We start from the raw sequence: 13388 nt of genomic DNA on the forward strand, positions 1-13388 counted from the left end.
GGTTCTGATCCACTGGGGATCCAGCCATGAACTATTCTGCCCTTTTATTTTGTGGAGAGAGAGAGAAGAGATGCAGCCAGATAAGAAAAAAATGGAAAGAAAAAGAAAAAAAAATAGCACATATTAAAATATGAAGTTCGGTGGTGAAAAATGTTACAGAGAAAAATACAGCACAAGAGAAAGAAGAGAGCATTGTGGGTAAGTGCAAAATTAGGGGCTCGGTGAAGGCCTCCCTGAGGAATCATTGGAGGAAAGATAACTAAGATGAAGGAATGAGCCATGAAGATAGATACCACAGTAAAAGAGCTCCAGGTGAAGGGAACAGCAATGCAAAGCCCTGTGTGGGTGTCCTTAGCATGTCCACAGAGCAGAGCAGCAAGGAGGTCCAAAGGCCTAGGCAGAGAAGGGGATTGAGGAGCCACTGACTGTAACCACCTATGGTCAAAGTACAGGAATTCAAAACACAAAGCACTAGGATACATTTGTGTAAAAAGGCTTTAAATGATATATATTAAATATTAAGAATTGTTGAGTATTATATAGACATTCAAAATAATATGTATAAAAGAATATATATGTTCACTTTTATAGGAATGGAATCGCCCTTGAAAGTCGTTCATGGAACTCATAAAACTGGATGCTTGCAGGGAAAGAAATGAGTAGGTAGATACAGGGGGATAAAGAGACATCTTCACCATAAATCTTTTGTCCTTTTGAATATTCTAACATGTAAATGCCTGATACTTCCAAATTAATTACATTAAATAAATGAACAAACAAATGTGTGTGTGTGTATGTGTGTGTACATACATGTGTGTGTATTTTAGTGTAATCAACAAAATTAGTGTATTTCTTATGCTTCCATCAAGTGATCAGAGCACATAGCCTCAGGATTGATAGGGAACCAGTTAGAGCTTTAATCTGGCCAATGGCAAAAAAGCTATATTAACTGCAGTAATGTCACTCCAGCCCAGCAATAAGTCAGGAAAGGAGGAAATTTTCCTTAGTGTTCATCCAGTTCTGTGCAAAAGAGAAATTTATTGACTTTGCCTTAAATACAAGTACTAAGCAGATATACTTCGTTATAAGTAGAGGTAAATTTCTCTCAAGGATAGCCTCATCCCTTTCCTAAGATTTTATGATTCCCAAGGGAACTAGCAATTGAATTATCTGGATCATCAAATACCTCAATTTCCCATAAAGAACAAAGGACATGGGTCCCCTCTTTAAAGAATGATTCAGCCTCAGGTTTCCTGTGACAGGGAGAGAGTCAATCCTCAAAACAACAGCACTACTCTGGACAAAATGAAGAGGTTCTAGTTTTCAAATCTGCAAACATTCCATGCTAGATTATGGGAACCCCATCAAGGATCTCAGGAATTCTGCTGAAAGAAGCCACCTGGCCACAATCTGACAAGTCTCTTTAAAAGGTAACCATATGGGGCTGGGGCTATAGATCAGTGGAGTACTGGCCTTGCATTGCAAGACACTGGGTTCGATCCTCAGCACCACAGAAAAATAAATAAATAAAAATATAACAACAACAGCAACAAAAAAGATGACTACATATACTCTTAGGAGTTGGATAACATGGTAAAATTCTGGAAGGCAGTTTGTATATCAAACTATCTAATAGGCACATCCTTTAATCTAGAAGTATATTCTAGGAATGTATGCTACAGAGATAAAGTCATGAGTGTGAATGTATGTATACAAAAACTTTCATAAGAAAAAAGTATTCATCAAAGGAAATGGGTCAGTAAATTATGACACAAAGAGATACTGTACTGCCTTTCAAAAATTATGAATTAGATCTATGTTTAAGCACAAGGAACTATAATATTCCAATATATTATTGAATAAAAAGTTACAGAACCATACTTATGTAAAAAAACGCCTATGCACAGAGATTTTAGAACTTGCTGATGAAACTTCAGCAATATTTAGTTCCTTATTTGAGCTTTGCTACATTGTTTTAATTTCTTACATGTATGTGTATATATAAATATATATATATACATAATATTATATATATATATAAAATGTTTAACATATAATGTGAAGCTTATTTATTTTTCACAGAAATAGTAAATACAATTTCTGCTAAGATTTGGTAACACTTAAATATCTAGCTTGACTACGTATGTGCCCAAGATGCAAAACAAACTGAAACATTACCTGTTTTATAAACGCATGTAAATCTACATCATTAGAATGAAGAACTTAGTCATAACACAGAAAGTTTACCTATTCCACTTTAGGTGATATATAGAATTACATTTCATGAATTTTCTTAATATTTATGGATTTTAATAAAACCTTCATTTAAGAAATCACTGTTAAGATGGTTCATTAGAATGGCCTCCAAGATTAATTCCTTCAAAAAAGTCCATTCCAGGGACTCCTTATCTAGTCCCAATTTGTTCTGCTGGTAGCTGAGAGGGCTACAAGCCACAAGCAGTTCCATTTAAAAGGGTTTGTGTGGCTTAACACACTTGCTTAGGTTAGGAGGTGAGGAAACCAAAAGGCAAGAAGATAAAGAGAAGTCACAGGAATGTGCCAAGCCGCTTTCACAGAAGGATTACTTGAGCTCCCCCACTGAAGTCCAAATGTAATGAAATGATAATGAAATGTGGGCAACATGTTGAAATGACAGCAGAAGAGAAGGTTTTCATTAAATTCAGACAAAAGGGAAAGCTTTCAATAATGATGCCAAACCAGATATCCAAAGAGCAGGAGCCAGGACTGAAAAACCACAAGTGCCTGGTAAACGTGCAATGTGAAATTGCAATAATCAACCAAATCTAGCCATTGAGCATCTATTTTGTACTCAGAACAGTGTTAGGAGATGTAAGAAAATAAGTGGAAGTGGAAAAAGTGGAAGACAAGTTCTTTTCCTTATGCCACAAACATGGGAAGAGACAAAAATAAAAGATTAAGTGAGGAAACAACTAGATAGATACATGACTAATGCTCAAAAAGCAAGGAGGCAAGAATGACTGGGGATGTCTCTGGAGAAGACCAAAGCTCATCTTTGCAACTGCATGTCCACAAGAAGCAACTGCAATGGCCAAGAAGAGAAGGTCTCACCTCAAGGAACATTCCTGAGAGAAGCAGAGCTAGGACCCACACAACACATGATTAAAACAAATATTAAAAAATCCCAACAAGTTAAGAAGAAAAAAAGATGTGTGGTGAAACAGCAAAATTCACCCTACTATGATCAAAGGAGCTGGTATAACCAGGGCCAGGACAGTTTCCAAATGACCAGTGGCCAGCCCTAGCAAGGCGATGCCGGAAAGGCACATTGCCATTATTATTCCCACACTCATAGAAGAAGATATTTTTAAAAGCCAGTACAATGAAGATCAGTCAGATTAAGGGGTCTGCCCAGAACTCCAACTCCCACCTCTCTAGCTTAGCAATGCTCTAAACTTTTAGTCTTAGGTTCACTTTGCATTCTCAAAAATTACTAAAGAATTCAAAATTGAATATATGTATATATGTGTATATATGTAAATATAGTCTATAGGTGTACATATATAATAGACAATGCATATGCACATATGGATATATTCATCACATTACAAATTTGAACTGATTGTGAAAACACAAGAATACAAAAACACATATTCCCTAAGCCGTCAGAGGAATGATGTGATCATGTATCATGCAGCCTCTAGAAAGCTCCACTGTATACTCCTACGAAAACAAGAGAATCCCTATTATGATGAAAATGTTTTGACCTCTCAGATTCTCCCAGAGGATCTGAGTGTCCCAAGGGTCCACAGTCATAGGGTGAGAATTGTTATCTAAATCTCAAGTCTATGCTTAATTTTCGGAGACCAGATGGTGGTTTGTCCAGTGAAGGACCTTCACAACCTGGCCCTGATCTCCCTTGACTGCCTCAACTCCAACAACCTTTGCTGTAAACTCCCCCGATAGCCAAGACAACCTCAGTAAAGGCACTGTGAGGACTCATATCTCTTTGCAGGCACTCCTGTTGTGCCTTCTGCCTGGGATGACTTTCTTCTCCTCCTAGAGACTCCCACTCCAGCTCTCAGGACTGAAATGTCATCCACCGCCCGGCAGCTCAAGGAGAAGTGATCATTTTTTGCCAACAGCACTTTGCTTTTACCTGTGCTTCATTTCACCACCTTCAGTTGTTTCCTGGTCAGTCCATAGTATGTCTGTCTCTCTTTCTTAATGAGCACCTGCCCAGCAGTGAGCCCGGGGGGGGGGGGGGGGGGGGGATCTGGACCTGCCCTTAAAAAGCTGAGTCTCCCTGAGGTACTGGGGCAAAGAAATGAGGTTTATTAATATTTAATTCTTCATGCCTAGCACCTGAGAGTGGTTCAAAACTACTTATTTGCTTTGTCTTATGCCTTTAAAATGGGTTATTATTGGTGATAGGACTGTGGGTGGTACTCTATTCTGCATTACATTCTTTTAAATATAATAATGTTAAAGCATTGATAGCTTAGCCACATGTAGAAAACACTGGTATGTGTGGTATACAGCTGTATGTGTTCTATATACACATCAAGGCTTTCAGTTATTTAAGCCATTAACAGCAACAAGTAGAGCTATCCTCAAATGTACAGTGATACTTTCTACATCATCTGCCATATGCACATTTTTTTTTTTTTTGGTCACCTGTAACTCACATATATTTGTATTACTTTGGTTCTATCTTCCTTCGCTTCCCTGGTGAAAGATTTCAGATCTTCTTTGTGTCCCATTTCCTGACTTCCTCATGGAACATTTCTCATTTTATGGCCATGCAACTTAGGGTGTTAACATTATAAGCAAGCCTAGCTTTTTAACTTTGAAGATCTCAATTAACAGAATATTCTCTTGGAAACAAACACATCTCTCGCTCTCTCTCTCGCTCTCTCTCAGCGGCCACCAGGGAGCCAAATTAGCTGGTTGCCTTCATAAAGTTCAGCAAAACATTTGCAGGGGAATGTTTCCCTGCAGATGGAATTCAAAATGGATAGTTCTGTAAAGGATTTTTATCTCCTAGAAGAACCAGAAAAACAGAACATTTGAAGTAGTGACATGACACAGTAGTCATTACAAACAAAGGGCTTTCCACCCCTTGTGCAAAATCTGAACTACTCATTTCTGTGTGAACACAGAAGCTTCCACAGAAGGGAAAAGAAAGAATGGGTTGAACTTATTGTTTAATTGGCCGCAAGCTGGAGACTTGCTTTTCTGCTTGGCTCATGCTGTGCTATTACCATCAGCCCGAGGTAATCATTTCAGCAGACTAACCTCCACCGGTTGCTGCCCCCTCCACAAGACCCACAGGCTGTCCCCTACCCATCTCTGCAGGCTTCCCAGCTGGACCTCCCCTGTCCTCTAAGAAGGGCTATGGTCTGAGTGGCATCTCTGCTCCGGGGGAGCCAGGCTTCTTCATTGAGATGCAGGTAGCGCTCCCCATAAGCAAGGGCTGCAGAGCATCATTAAAGTGGTGGGGAGACAAACAACACTCGTGCTGCATACCAAGTGCCATCCCATTTAACTGAATCATTTTATTATGAATACATTCTGGGCTGCCACTGTGAGCCACTGGTGTAAAATACGCTGGCAAAATGGATCTTTGCTAATTACGTTTCATGCATATTTCAGAACTTTGCACTGGGATACAGGAGGATGGTACTCATAAAAGGGAATTTTACAAGCAGGTTCACTTGCATTTGGCTCAAGATTCAAACTAACTGGTAACAAAGATAAGTTCAATTACTTTACACATTGTGTTTGTTTTAGCTGGAATGTTATCATTCCTTGTAACTCTGTCAGTGCTGCTGTAGTCACTGGCGGAAAATGAAATCCCTCTTCTAATTCACCTGGGCACACATTATAACAGAAGAGTACATGATCGCTAAATCATTTCCTCTCCACATTTGTTTTTGCTAGATTTGTCTTCAGTGTGAGGTTAGGATGAATTAAGGAAATGAGTGGCTGGTCTTGGAGAGGTGCTAGGAGAGAGACAGAGCAGGAAGCATGGTTACCTGCTTCAGGAGCGAATTATAAAGAATGCAAGTGACTGGTTTCTGGTGGCTTCTCACTCTGTTGTTGGCTTCACTCTCCATGGCCAGCAATGCTAGCTGGTTATTAAATGAGATGAAAAGTCGTCCATGGGCTTCATCAAAGTGGAAGAGGCATCTGAAGTCCTGACTTTTGGGGAAAGAACAGGCTATTCTCTGGATGGACAGTTGGTGCTGAGTATCCCAGAGTCTCAAAACCTGGATGAAAAGGGATAAGATCCTATGAATAGGCCAAAGATAATTCTAATTTTTTTAACCAATTTCTTTTTAGCTCACTCTAGACCCGAGGCATACAGTTATTTCCTCCACAGTACCATAATTGGTTCCTACTTCTGTCACAGCACATATTATTCTGTGCTTCAGTTGCCTGTTGAAATATCTACTAAACAGTAAACTCCTCTAAGGAAGGGATTGTTTTATCCCAGTCCCTGAAACATGGCTTGGCCTGGAGCATTGCTTATAGGAGGTAAAATAGTGCTCTCCTAAAGAGGTCTGTGTCCTAACTTCCAGAATATATGAATATGTTATTTTATAAAGCAAAAATAATATTACAGATGTGATTAGATCAATAACTTTGAGGTGAGGAGATTATCCTGGATTATTTGGGTGAATCCAATGTAATCAAAGGTCTTTAAATGTGTAAGAGAGAGGCAGAAAAAGAGATCAGCATGATACAGCACAAGGACTCTGCCTAGATTTGTTGGCTATGAAGATGGAGAATGGGAGCCATGATCCAAGAAAGCTATTAAAGCATGAAAGTAGATTCTCCCTGCAGCCTCCAGAAAAGATCACAGTTCTGCTGACACCTTGATTTTAGCCCAGCAAGAGCCATGTCAGAAATCTAACCTAAATAATACAAAAATACTATAAATTAATGTTGTTTCAAGACAATGAATTTATAGTCAATTGTATTCATGGAAAATGAATATAATTATTTCTCTCTCTGTGTATTTAGATATCCATGCATTTTTTTGGTGAAATATAATAAATGGCATTAAATGAAATCAAATTCAAATAAACCAGATATTAGAGTCTTATACAAACATGATCAATGGATCAATGGATAGTAGAGGACAGACACTGAATGCCTGCTCAGGAGAAAGGCTGCTTTAAATTCAACAGATGCTAAATAACCATTTTTCCTATATTTTGAGTCTCTTAAAGTTCCCTTTATTCCCTGAAGGTAAGTTACACTAAGTTTATCACAGAAGAAAACTAAAGGAGCAGGTTTGGGGCACTAGTATGAGGTTATAAGTAATGGTGCCAAATTAGCATAGGCTAAAGAAGGGGAAAGAGTCAAAATAAATAGTAAAAAAATCCCTCCAAAAGGGGTTAGCAGGCAAGTTTTAGGGTCAGACTTGTGGTTTTAACCTTACTACTGGTCCCTTACTTTAGGGTGACCTCTAGCAAGGTTTTTTTTTTTTGTTTTTACTCTCTGAGTTTTTAGTGCAGTGCTATAAGAATTGAATGGGAGCCCATGTTCATGTTTTAGCATGAAAACTATACTGTAATAACTGTTTAATGGTGCTTTTTATTGTTATACTTATTTTATTATTATTTTTTCATCATACAAATATTTGAACCAAAGAGCAGAAAAGATTTATTCAAATAAACTATACTACCCAATGTGAGAATTATTTTTGAACAGAAAGATAGCTTCTGTTTAAATGAATATTATTTCATAAAACAGGCAACTAACAAGAGTTTTTAATCTATTTCAAATCATACACTACTTTGGAAAAAAAATCTGTTGAAAATGATAGCTCTATCCCCCTGACTGAATACTGATACCCAGGTTAACGTTATTTTCTATACAACTTCTTTGAGTACACAACCACACCCCTCACCTACATATCGGTAGGTCCTGGGATTCAAGATAGCAGCTCCCACAGTAATTGTTTTAGCCTGTTTTGCATTGCTGTGACCAAGAAACCTGAGTAGAACAACTTAGAAGAAGAAAATTTATTGGGGGCTCACAAATTCAGAGGTCTCAATTCATAGAAGGTCAACTCCATTGATCTGAGCCCAAGATGAGGCAGAACATCATGGGGGGAAAGGACACAGTAGAGGAGAGCTGTTTAGATCATGGCTGGAGCTCAAGATCATAGTGAGGTCAGGGAGCAGAGGATGTGGGGAAGGGTCCTGTGGAGAAAATACAGGGAATGCCAACTCTGATCCACCTCCTCCAGCCACACCACACCTGCCTGGAGTAGTTACTACCCAGACATTTAGTTTCAATATTTCAAATAGTTTCAGTATTTCCCAAAAGTTCAGTCCAAGTTTCATCTGAGACTCAGAGCAAACTCTTTGCTGTGAGTTCCTATAAAATCAAAAGCAAGTTACAAATATTCAACATACAGTGGCACCAAGTAAACATTCCCATTCCGAAAAGGAAGGAAAAGGGAGGGCACAGAAAGAAAGGATGGGACCTACCAAAACCAAGCTAGTCAAAGATGTCCCAGAACTCTTTCTGTAACTCCACATACAGTGTCTAAGACAAATGGCTATGAGAAGTTATTTCCAAAGGGTTTAGACAGACCCACTCCACTTTAATGTTTATAACACACGTGTGCTTTCTTTTAGCTTGGCTATCTTCACAGCCAGCAGCTTGTCTTAGCAGACAGTCCAAATTGCCAGTATCTTTTAATTCCTGGGGTCTCCATTTCAACTTGGGCTTCACCCTCACAATGTCACACAGGGCCCTCTCAGAAGCAACCTGGATTTTGACCCCTGCTCTCCCAAGCTTTCCTTTGAAATTCAGGTGGAAGCCTTCATGATCCCTTAAATTTGGTATCCTGTATTCCTGCAGAATCAGCACCATGTGGATTATGCCATTAAGGTCTGCTGCCAGCTCACATGATACCTGGGCTCCCTGGAATCATGGCTGCAGGGGCCCCTGAGTGACTGCATGGATCAATGTGGTGAAACAACTTCCTAGACCGCTCCCCACCATGTGAGTAAGGCATCCCCAATATGTCTTCTCAAAAGGAATTTTCCTTCTACATCCTTGAGTTCTCATAAGTGTGGTCTTACAAATTCCTAAGATACCCTCAAGGCATCTTTCCTTTTATCTCTGTGTAAAGTACTTAGCATTTCTTTAGGGACTGTAATCTCTTCAATAAGCACAGCTTTATTGGCCCCAACTTTACATGCACTATTCCAGTCAAACTGAAAATTTTGAAAATCCTTTAGCTCTGCTTTCTTCTCCCAATTCTCACAAGAAACTAGCTTAAAGCTGCCAAAAATCTGCAGGCCACTGACTAAACACTATGATGCCTTGAAATTCTCTCCACCTGATCAATGACTCCATCACTTTTAAATTCAGTCTCACATAGTCTCAGGACATGGGCAAAATGTAACCAGCTTCTTTGTCAGAATACAGCATGAGTGGCCTCTAGATCAATTCCCAAGAGAGTCCTCATTTCTCTCTGAAACAAGAGCACAGCCCCCAGTCCAACCAGCATTCTAGTTTTCTGAGCTCCCCCTAGAATCACCCATTAAACTCTGCTTTACAACAGTCTGAAATCTGCATTTCCAGAGTTTCCCAAATACTCCCACAAACCATTTCCAAAGGATTCTGAAACACATGGTCAGGTGAGTCACAGCAACTACCCCACTTCTACAGAACCAATTTCTGTTTTAGTGAGTTTCCGCATCACTGACCAAAATACCCACAAGAACAATTTTGAGGAGAAAAAGTTAATATGGGGATCAGTTTTTCAGAGGTCTTAGTCCAATAAGACTGAAATGGATGGCCAACTCCATTGCTCTAGACCCAAGGTAAGGCAGCACAACATAGAAGAAGAGCCCAGCCCAGTTGCTCAGCTCATGGTGGTGTCAGGAAGCAGAGAGAGAGAGAAAGAGAGGGAGGGACCACAGGAAAGATGCACCCTTTCAGGGCATGCCCCCAGTGACCCCTCTCCTCCAGTCATAACTCCCTGCCTATAGTTACCACCAAATAGGATGGACAGATTAAGTTACAGCTTTCATAAATCTAATTCCTTAACCTCTAAATATTCCTGCATGAACAGGAACTTTTGAGAGACATCTCATATCCAAACCATAATAGTAATTTGTAAATATAGTCATCCAAGGAATCTCTCCTACCTTTTGATTTTATTCTATCTTTTTTTCACCTCAACTTAACTCTCCTCTTAAACCTCTTCTCCAGAATAAATGACCCCAGTCTCTTCAGCCATCTTAATATCAGTTTACAGATTTCACATCTTCCATCATGGTAGCCTCTAGATTCTCTCTGGCTTCATTTTTGTTCCCACTTTCTCCGCAGGGAAGAGTAGTGATGCAGACTTGTTTACTTTTAAAATCCATGGTAAGGATGTGTTCTTTGTATAAAATCAAATAGCACCAGAGGGCTTTTAACCCAACCTTATCTCTACCCTAAGTCTCACTTCTTGGAGACAGTCTTCTTTAACTCTTCCAAGGTTATGATTTTCTCCATAATAACACTAACAAATATCATCGTGTATGTATGTATAGGAGGTGTGTGTGTGTGTGTGTGTGTGTGTGTGTGTGTTGTCCTTAGAGAAACAGTTATACTCTTTTTCTGCTTTTCATATCCCTCCTTTCCCAAGCTGAATATTTTAAGATTATAATTGGTTATTATAATTTTAAATAAAGTACTTAAAATTGTTGCACCACTAATTTAAGACATTATCTCTGAGTACCTTAGGGATCTCAAGGATCTTTTTTTTTTTTTTTTAAGAAAATTGCCCAGAACTGAGCCAATATTTCAAGTGAGTTTTTTGTTTGTTTGTGAGTAGGGGTATACCAGGGATGGGACTCAGAGGCACTTGACCACTGAGACACATCCCCAGCCCTATTTTGTATTTTATTTAGAGACATAGTCTCATTGAGTTGCTTAGCACCTCACTGTTGCTGAAGCTGGCTTTGACCTCACTATCCTCCTGTCTCAGCCTCCTGAGCTGCTGGGATTACAGTTATGCACCAAAACCCTCTGTTCAAGGGAGGTTTAACCATTACAGAGCCTATGACTTTTTCAAAGCACCATAATTTTGCATTGGCTAATAAGCTACTTCATCCTGCTTTCCAATTGCCATGAGATTCTGATTGGCCAAAGCTCTAGATTTTATTCTCATGAACAAATAAGCTAGCCAGATATCTAACTTCCTGCCTTTAAAATCAGTATGAAGGTTTCTGAAAGACTAGGAATGAAACAATTATATGACCCAGTTATACTACTCCTTGGTGTTTCTCAAGTGTTAAAGTCAGCATGCCCATAGGGTCATACACATACCCATGTTTTTAGCAGTGAAATTTATAATACTGAAGTTAAGAAACCATCCTAGCTGTCCATGCATGAATGAATTCATAAAGAAAATATGGTATGTATATGTGTATATATATATATATATATATATATATATATATATATATATATATATATATATAATGGAATTGTATTTACTCATAAAGAAAAACAAAAGTATGTCCTTTGCAGGAAAATGGGTGGAAGTAGAGAACATCATGTTAAGTGAAAAAAGCCAGATTCAGAAAGTCAAAAGTTATGTGTTTTCTTTCACATGTGGAAGCTAGAGACAAAAGGAATGAGCCAGGTTGGGGAGGTGAGAGAGGGGTTGCTCCTTTCTATAAAGGAAACCAAAGAATAGAGAAAGGGCACCAGAGGGAGAAAAGAAAGGAGGGAAAAGGGAGAAACTGGGGAATAAAGTTGACCAAATTATGTTATGTACATGTACAAATATATCACAATGAATTTCATTATTAGGTAAACTTATAATGTGCCACTAACTCTTATTTTTTGAAATAAGATTAAGAATTTTCCTAGTTTTAATCCAGGATTGCAATATGAACAAAATCATTTTGAATCAAATTCAATTATATTGACAATTCTTGCTTGGTTTTTCCAAATATACCACAGGACACAGCAAATGCTGAATAATTACTTTTTAATTTGTTAAAATTATGGCTTACCAAGTCACTATTTTTTTTTACTCAGTTTATTGATGTAAAGGTTAGTTAGGATAGATCCAAGAATGTAGCACTAAAAACAAAACAAAAAAAATTGGCCTTATTTCACATAGTTTTTCAACCAGTTCAAGATCTCATATAATCCACAATGAAATTTTATGGGGTGTTATGGTTTGGATGTGAGGTGTCCCCCAAAAGTCCACATGAGATCATGCAAGAAGATTTGGAGGAGAAATGATTGGGTTATTACCTTAACCAAAGCAGTGAATTGATCCCTGATGGGATTAACTGAGTGGTAACTGGAGGCAGATGGGGTGTGGCTAGAGGAAGTGGTTCGTTGGGGGCATGGCTTTGGGGCATATATTTGTATCTGGCAAGTGGAGACCTCTCTCTTTCCTTCCTTCTCTTTCATCATCATGTGAGCCACGTTCCTCTGCCATGATGTTCAGCCTCACCTTGAGAGACCTGAGGAATGGACTCTGCTATCTACCAATTGAGCCCTCTAAAACCATGAGCCCTTAAATAAACTTTTCCTCCTCTACAGTTGTTTGCTCAGGTCCTTTTAGTCATAGTGACAAAAATGCTGACTATAACATGGGGCTTCTTCAAATATCTTACAGAAATATTGTGCTTCCTATATAGAATAATCCCTTTCTCTACCAGCCCTTATCCAATGAGGTTTGGCCTGATTCCTGTACGACAAACAGGATTACCAGTGCCTCTAATGCCAAAAATATATATTTATAAAGAAAAATTGGCTTCCTTGGCACAAATATTTTATTAAAGAACTTGTCCTGTTTTTTTTTTCATTGCTTAAAAAAATTGTTTTAATTTAAATTGTTCTGGCAGCACCCCAAGAAATCTTTATCTCAAAAATATAAATTCTATAAGAACAAAGACTTATAAATAAATATACTTCAAGGTACTCTAAATATAAGTAGAATTACTAAACTGTTCTTCTGAATGCTATATCCATAAGATTAGAAGATTCTATATCAGTCTCAATTACTTATGTTCTTAACAATATTATTCAAAATTCTGTCTTGTTTGGTATGGGACCCCTCCTAAGAAATAGAAACTAACTTCATGTCAGCATAATAATCTGGGGTATAGATGAGTATAGTTTAAGAGTAGCTCAACAGTATCAGTAGACTATAATTTTACCAGAATCAACTTCCATTTTATTTTCAAGTAATTGAGTATTTAAAGTATTGGCTTTAACATTTCATTGACATTTAGTCACGTAAATTAAACTAAAAATTAAGAATATATGAACTGTGACCTCTCTGTTCTACAACAGGTAACTTCTTGCTATTAGCAATTAAAACTAGAACTATTTTCATTGGAATGTGTAAATTAATTAATTTT

General features: G+C 38.2%; 1 protein-coding gene across 1 annotated transcript in view; it reads right to left on the bottom strand.

Annotated features, from left to right (window-relative positions):
• Wdr49 (WD repeat domain 49) overlaps window positions 1-13388 on the bottom strand; it is a 142019-nt gene that overhangs the window by 71034 nt on the left and 57597 nt on the right. Inside the window, exon 7 of the mRNA XM_026403648.2 lies at window positions 6018-6251. Within this exon, the coding sequence (XP_026259433.2) occupies window positions 6018-6251 (234 nt within the window). The remainder of the gene's footprint in view (window positions 1-6017; window positions 6252-13388) is intronic.

This window comes from Urocitellus parryii, chromosome 2 (assembly GCF_045843805.1).
Source record: "Urocitellus parryii isolate mUroPar1 chromosome 2, mUroPar1.hap1, whole genome shotgun sequence".
NCBI classification, from domain to species: Eukaryota; Metazoa; Chordata; class Mammalia; order Rodentia; family Sciuridae; genus Urocitellus; species Urocitellus parryii.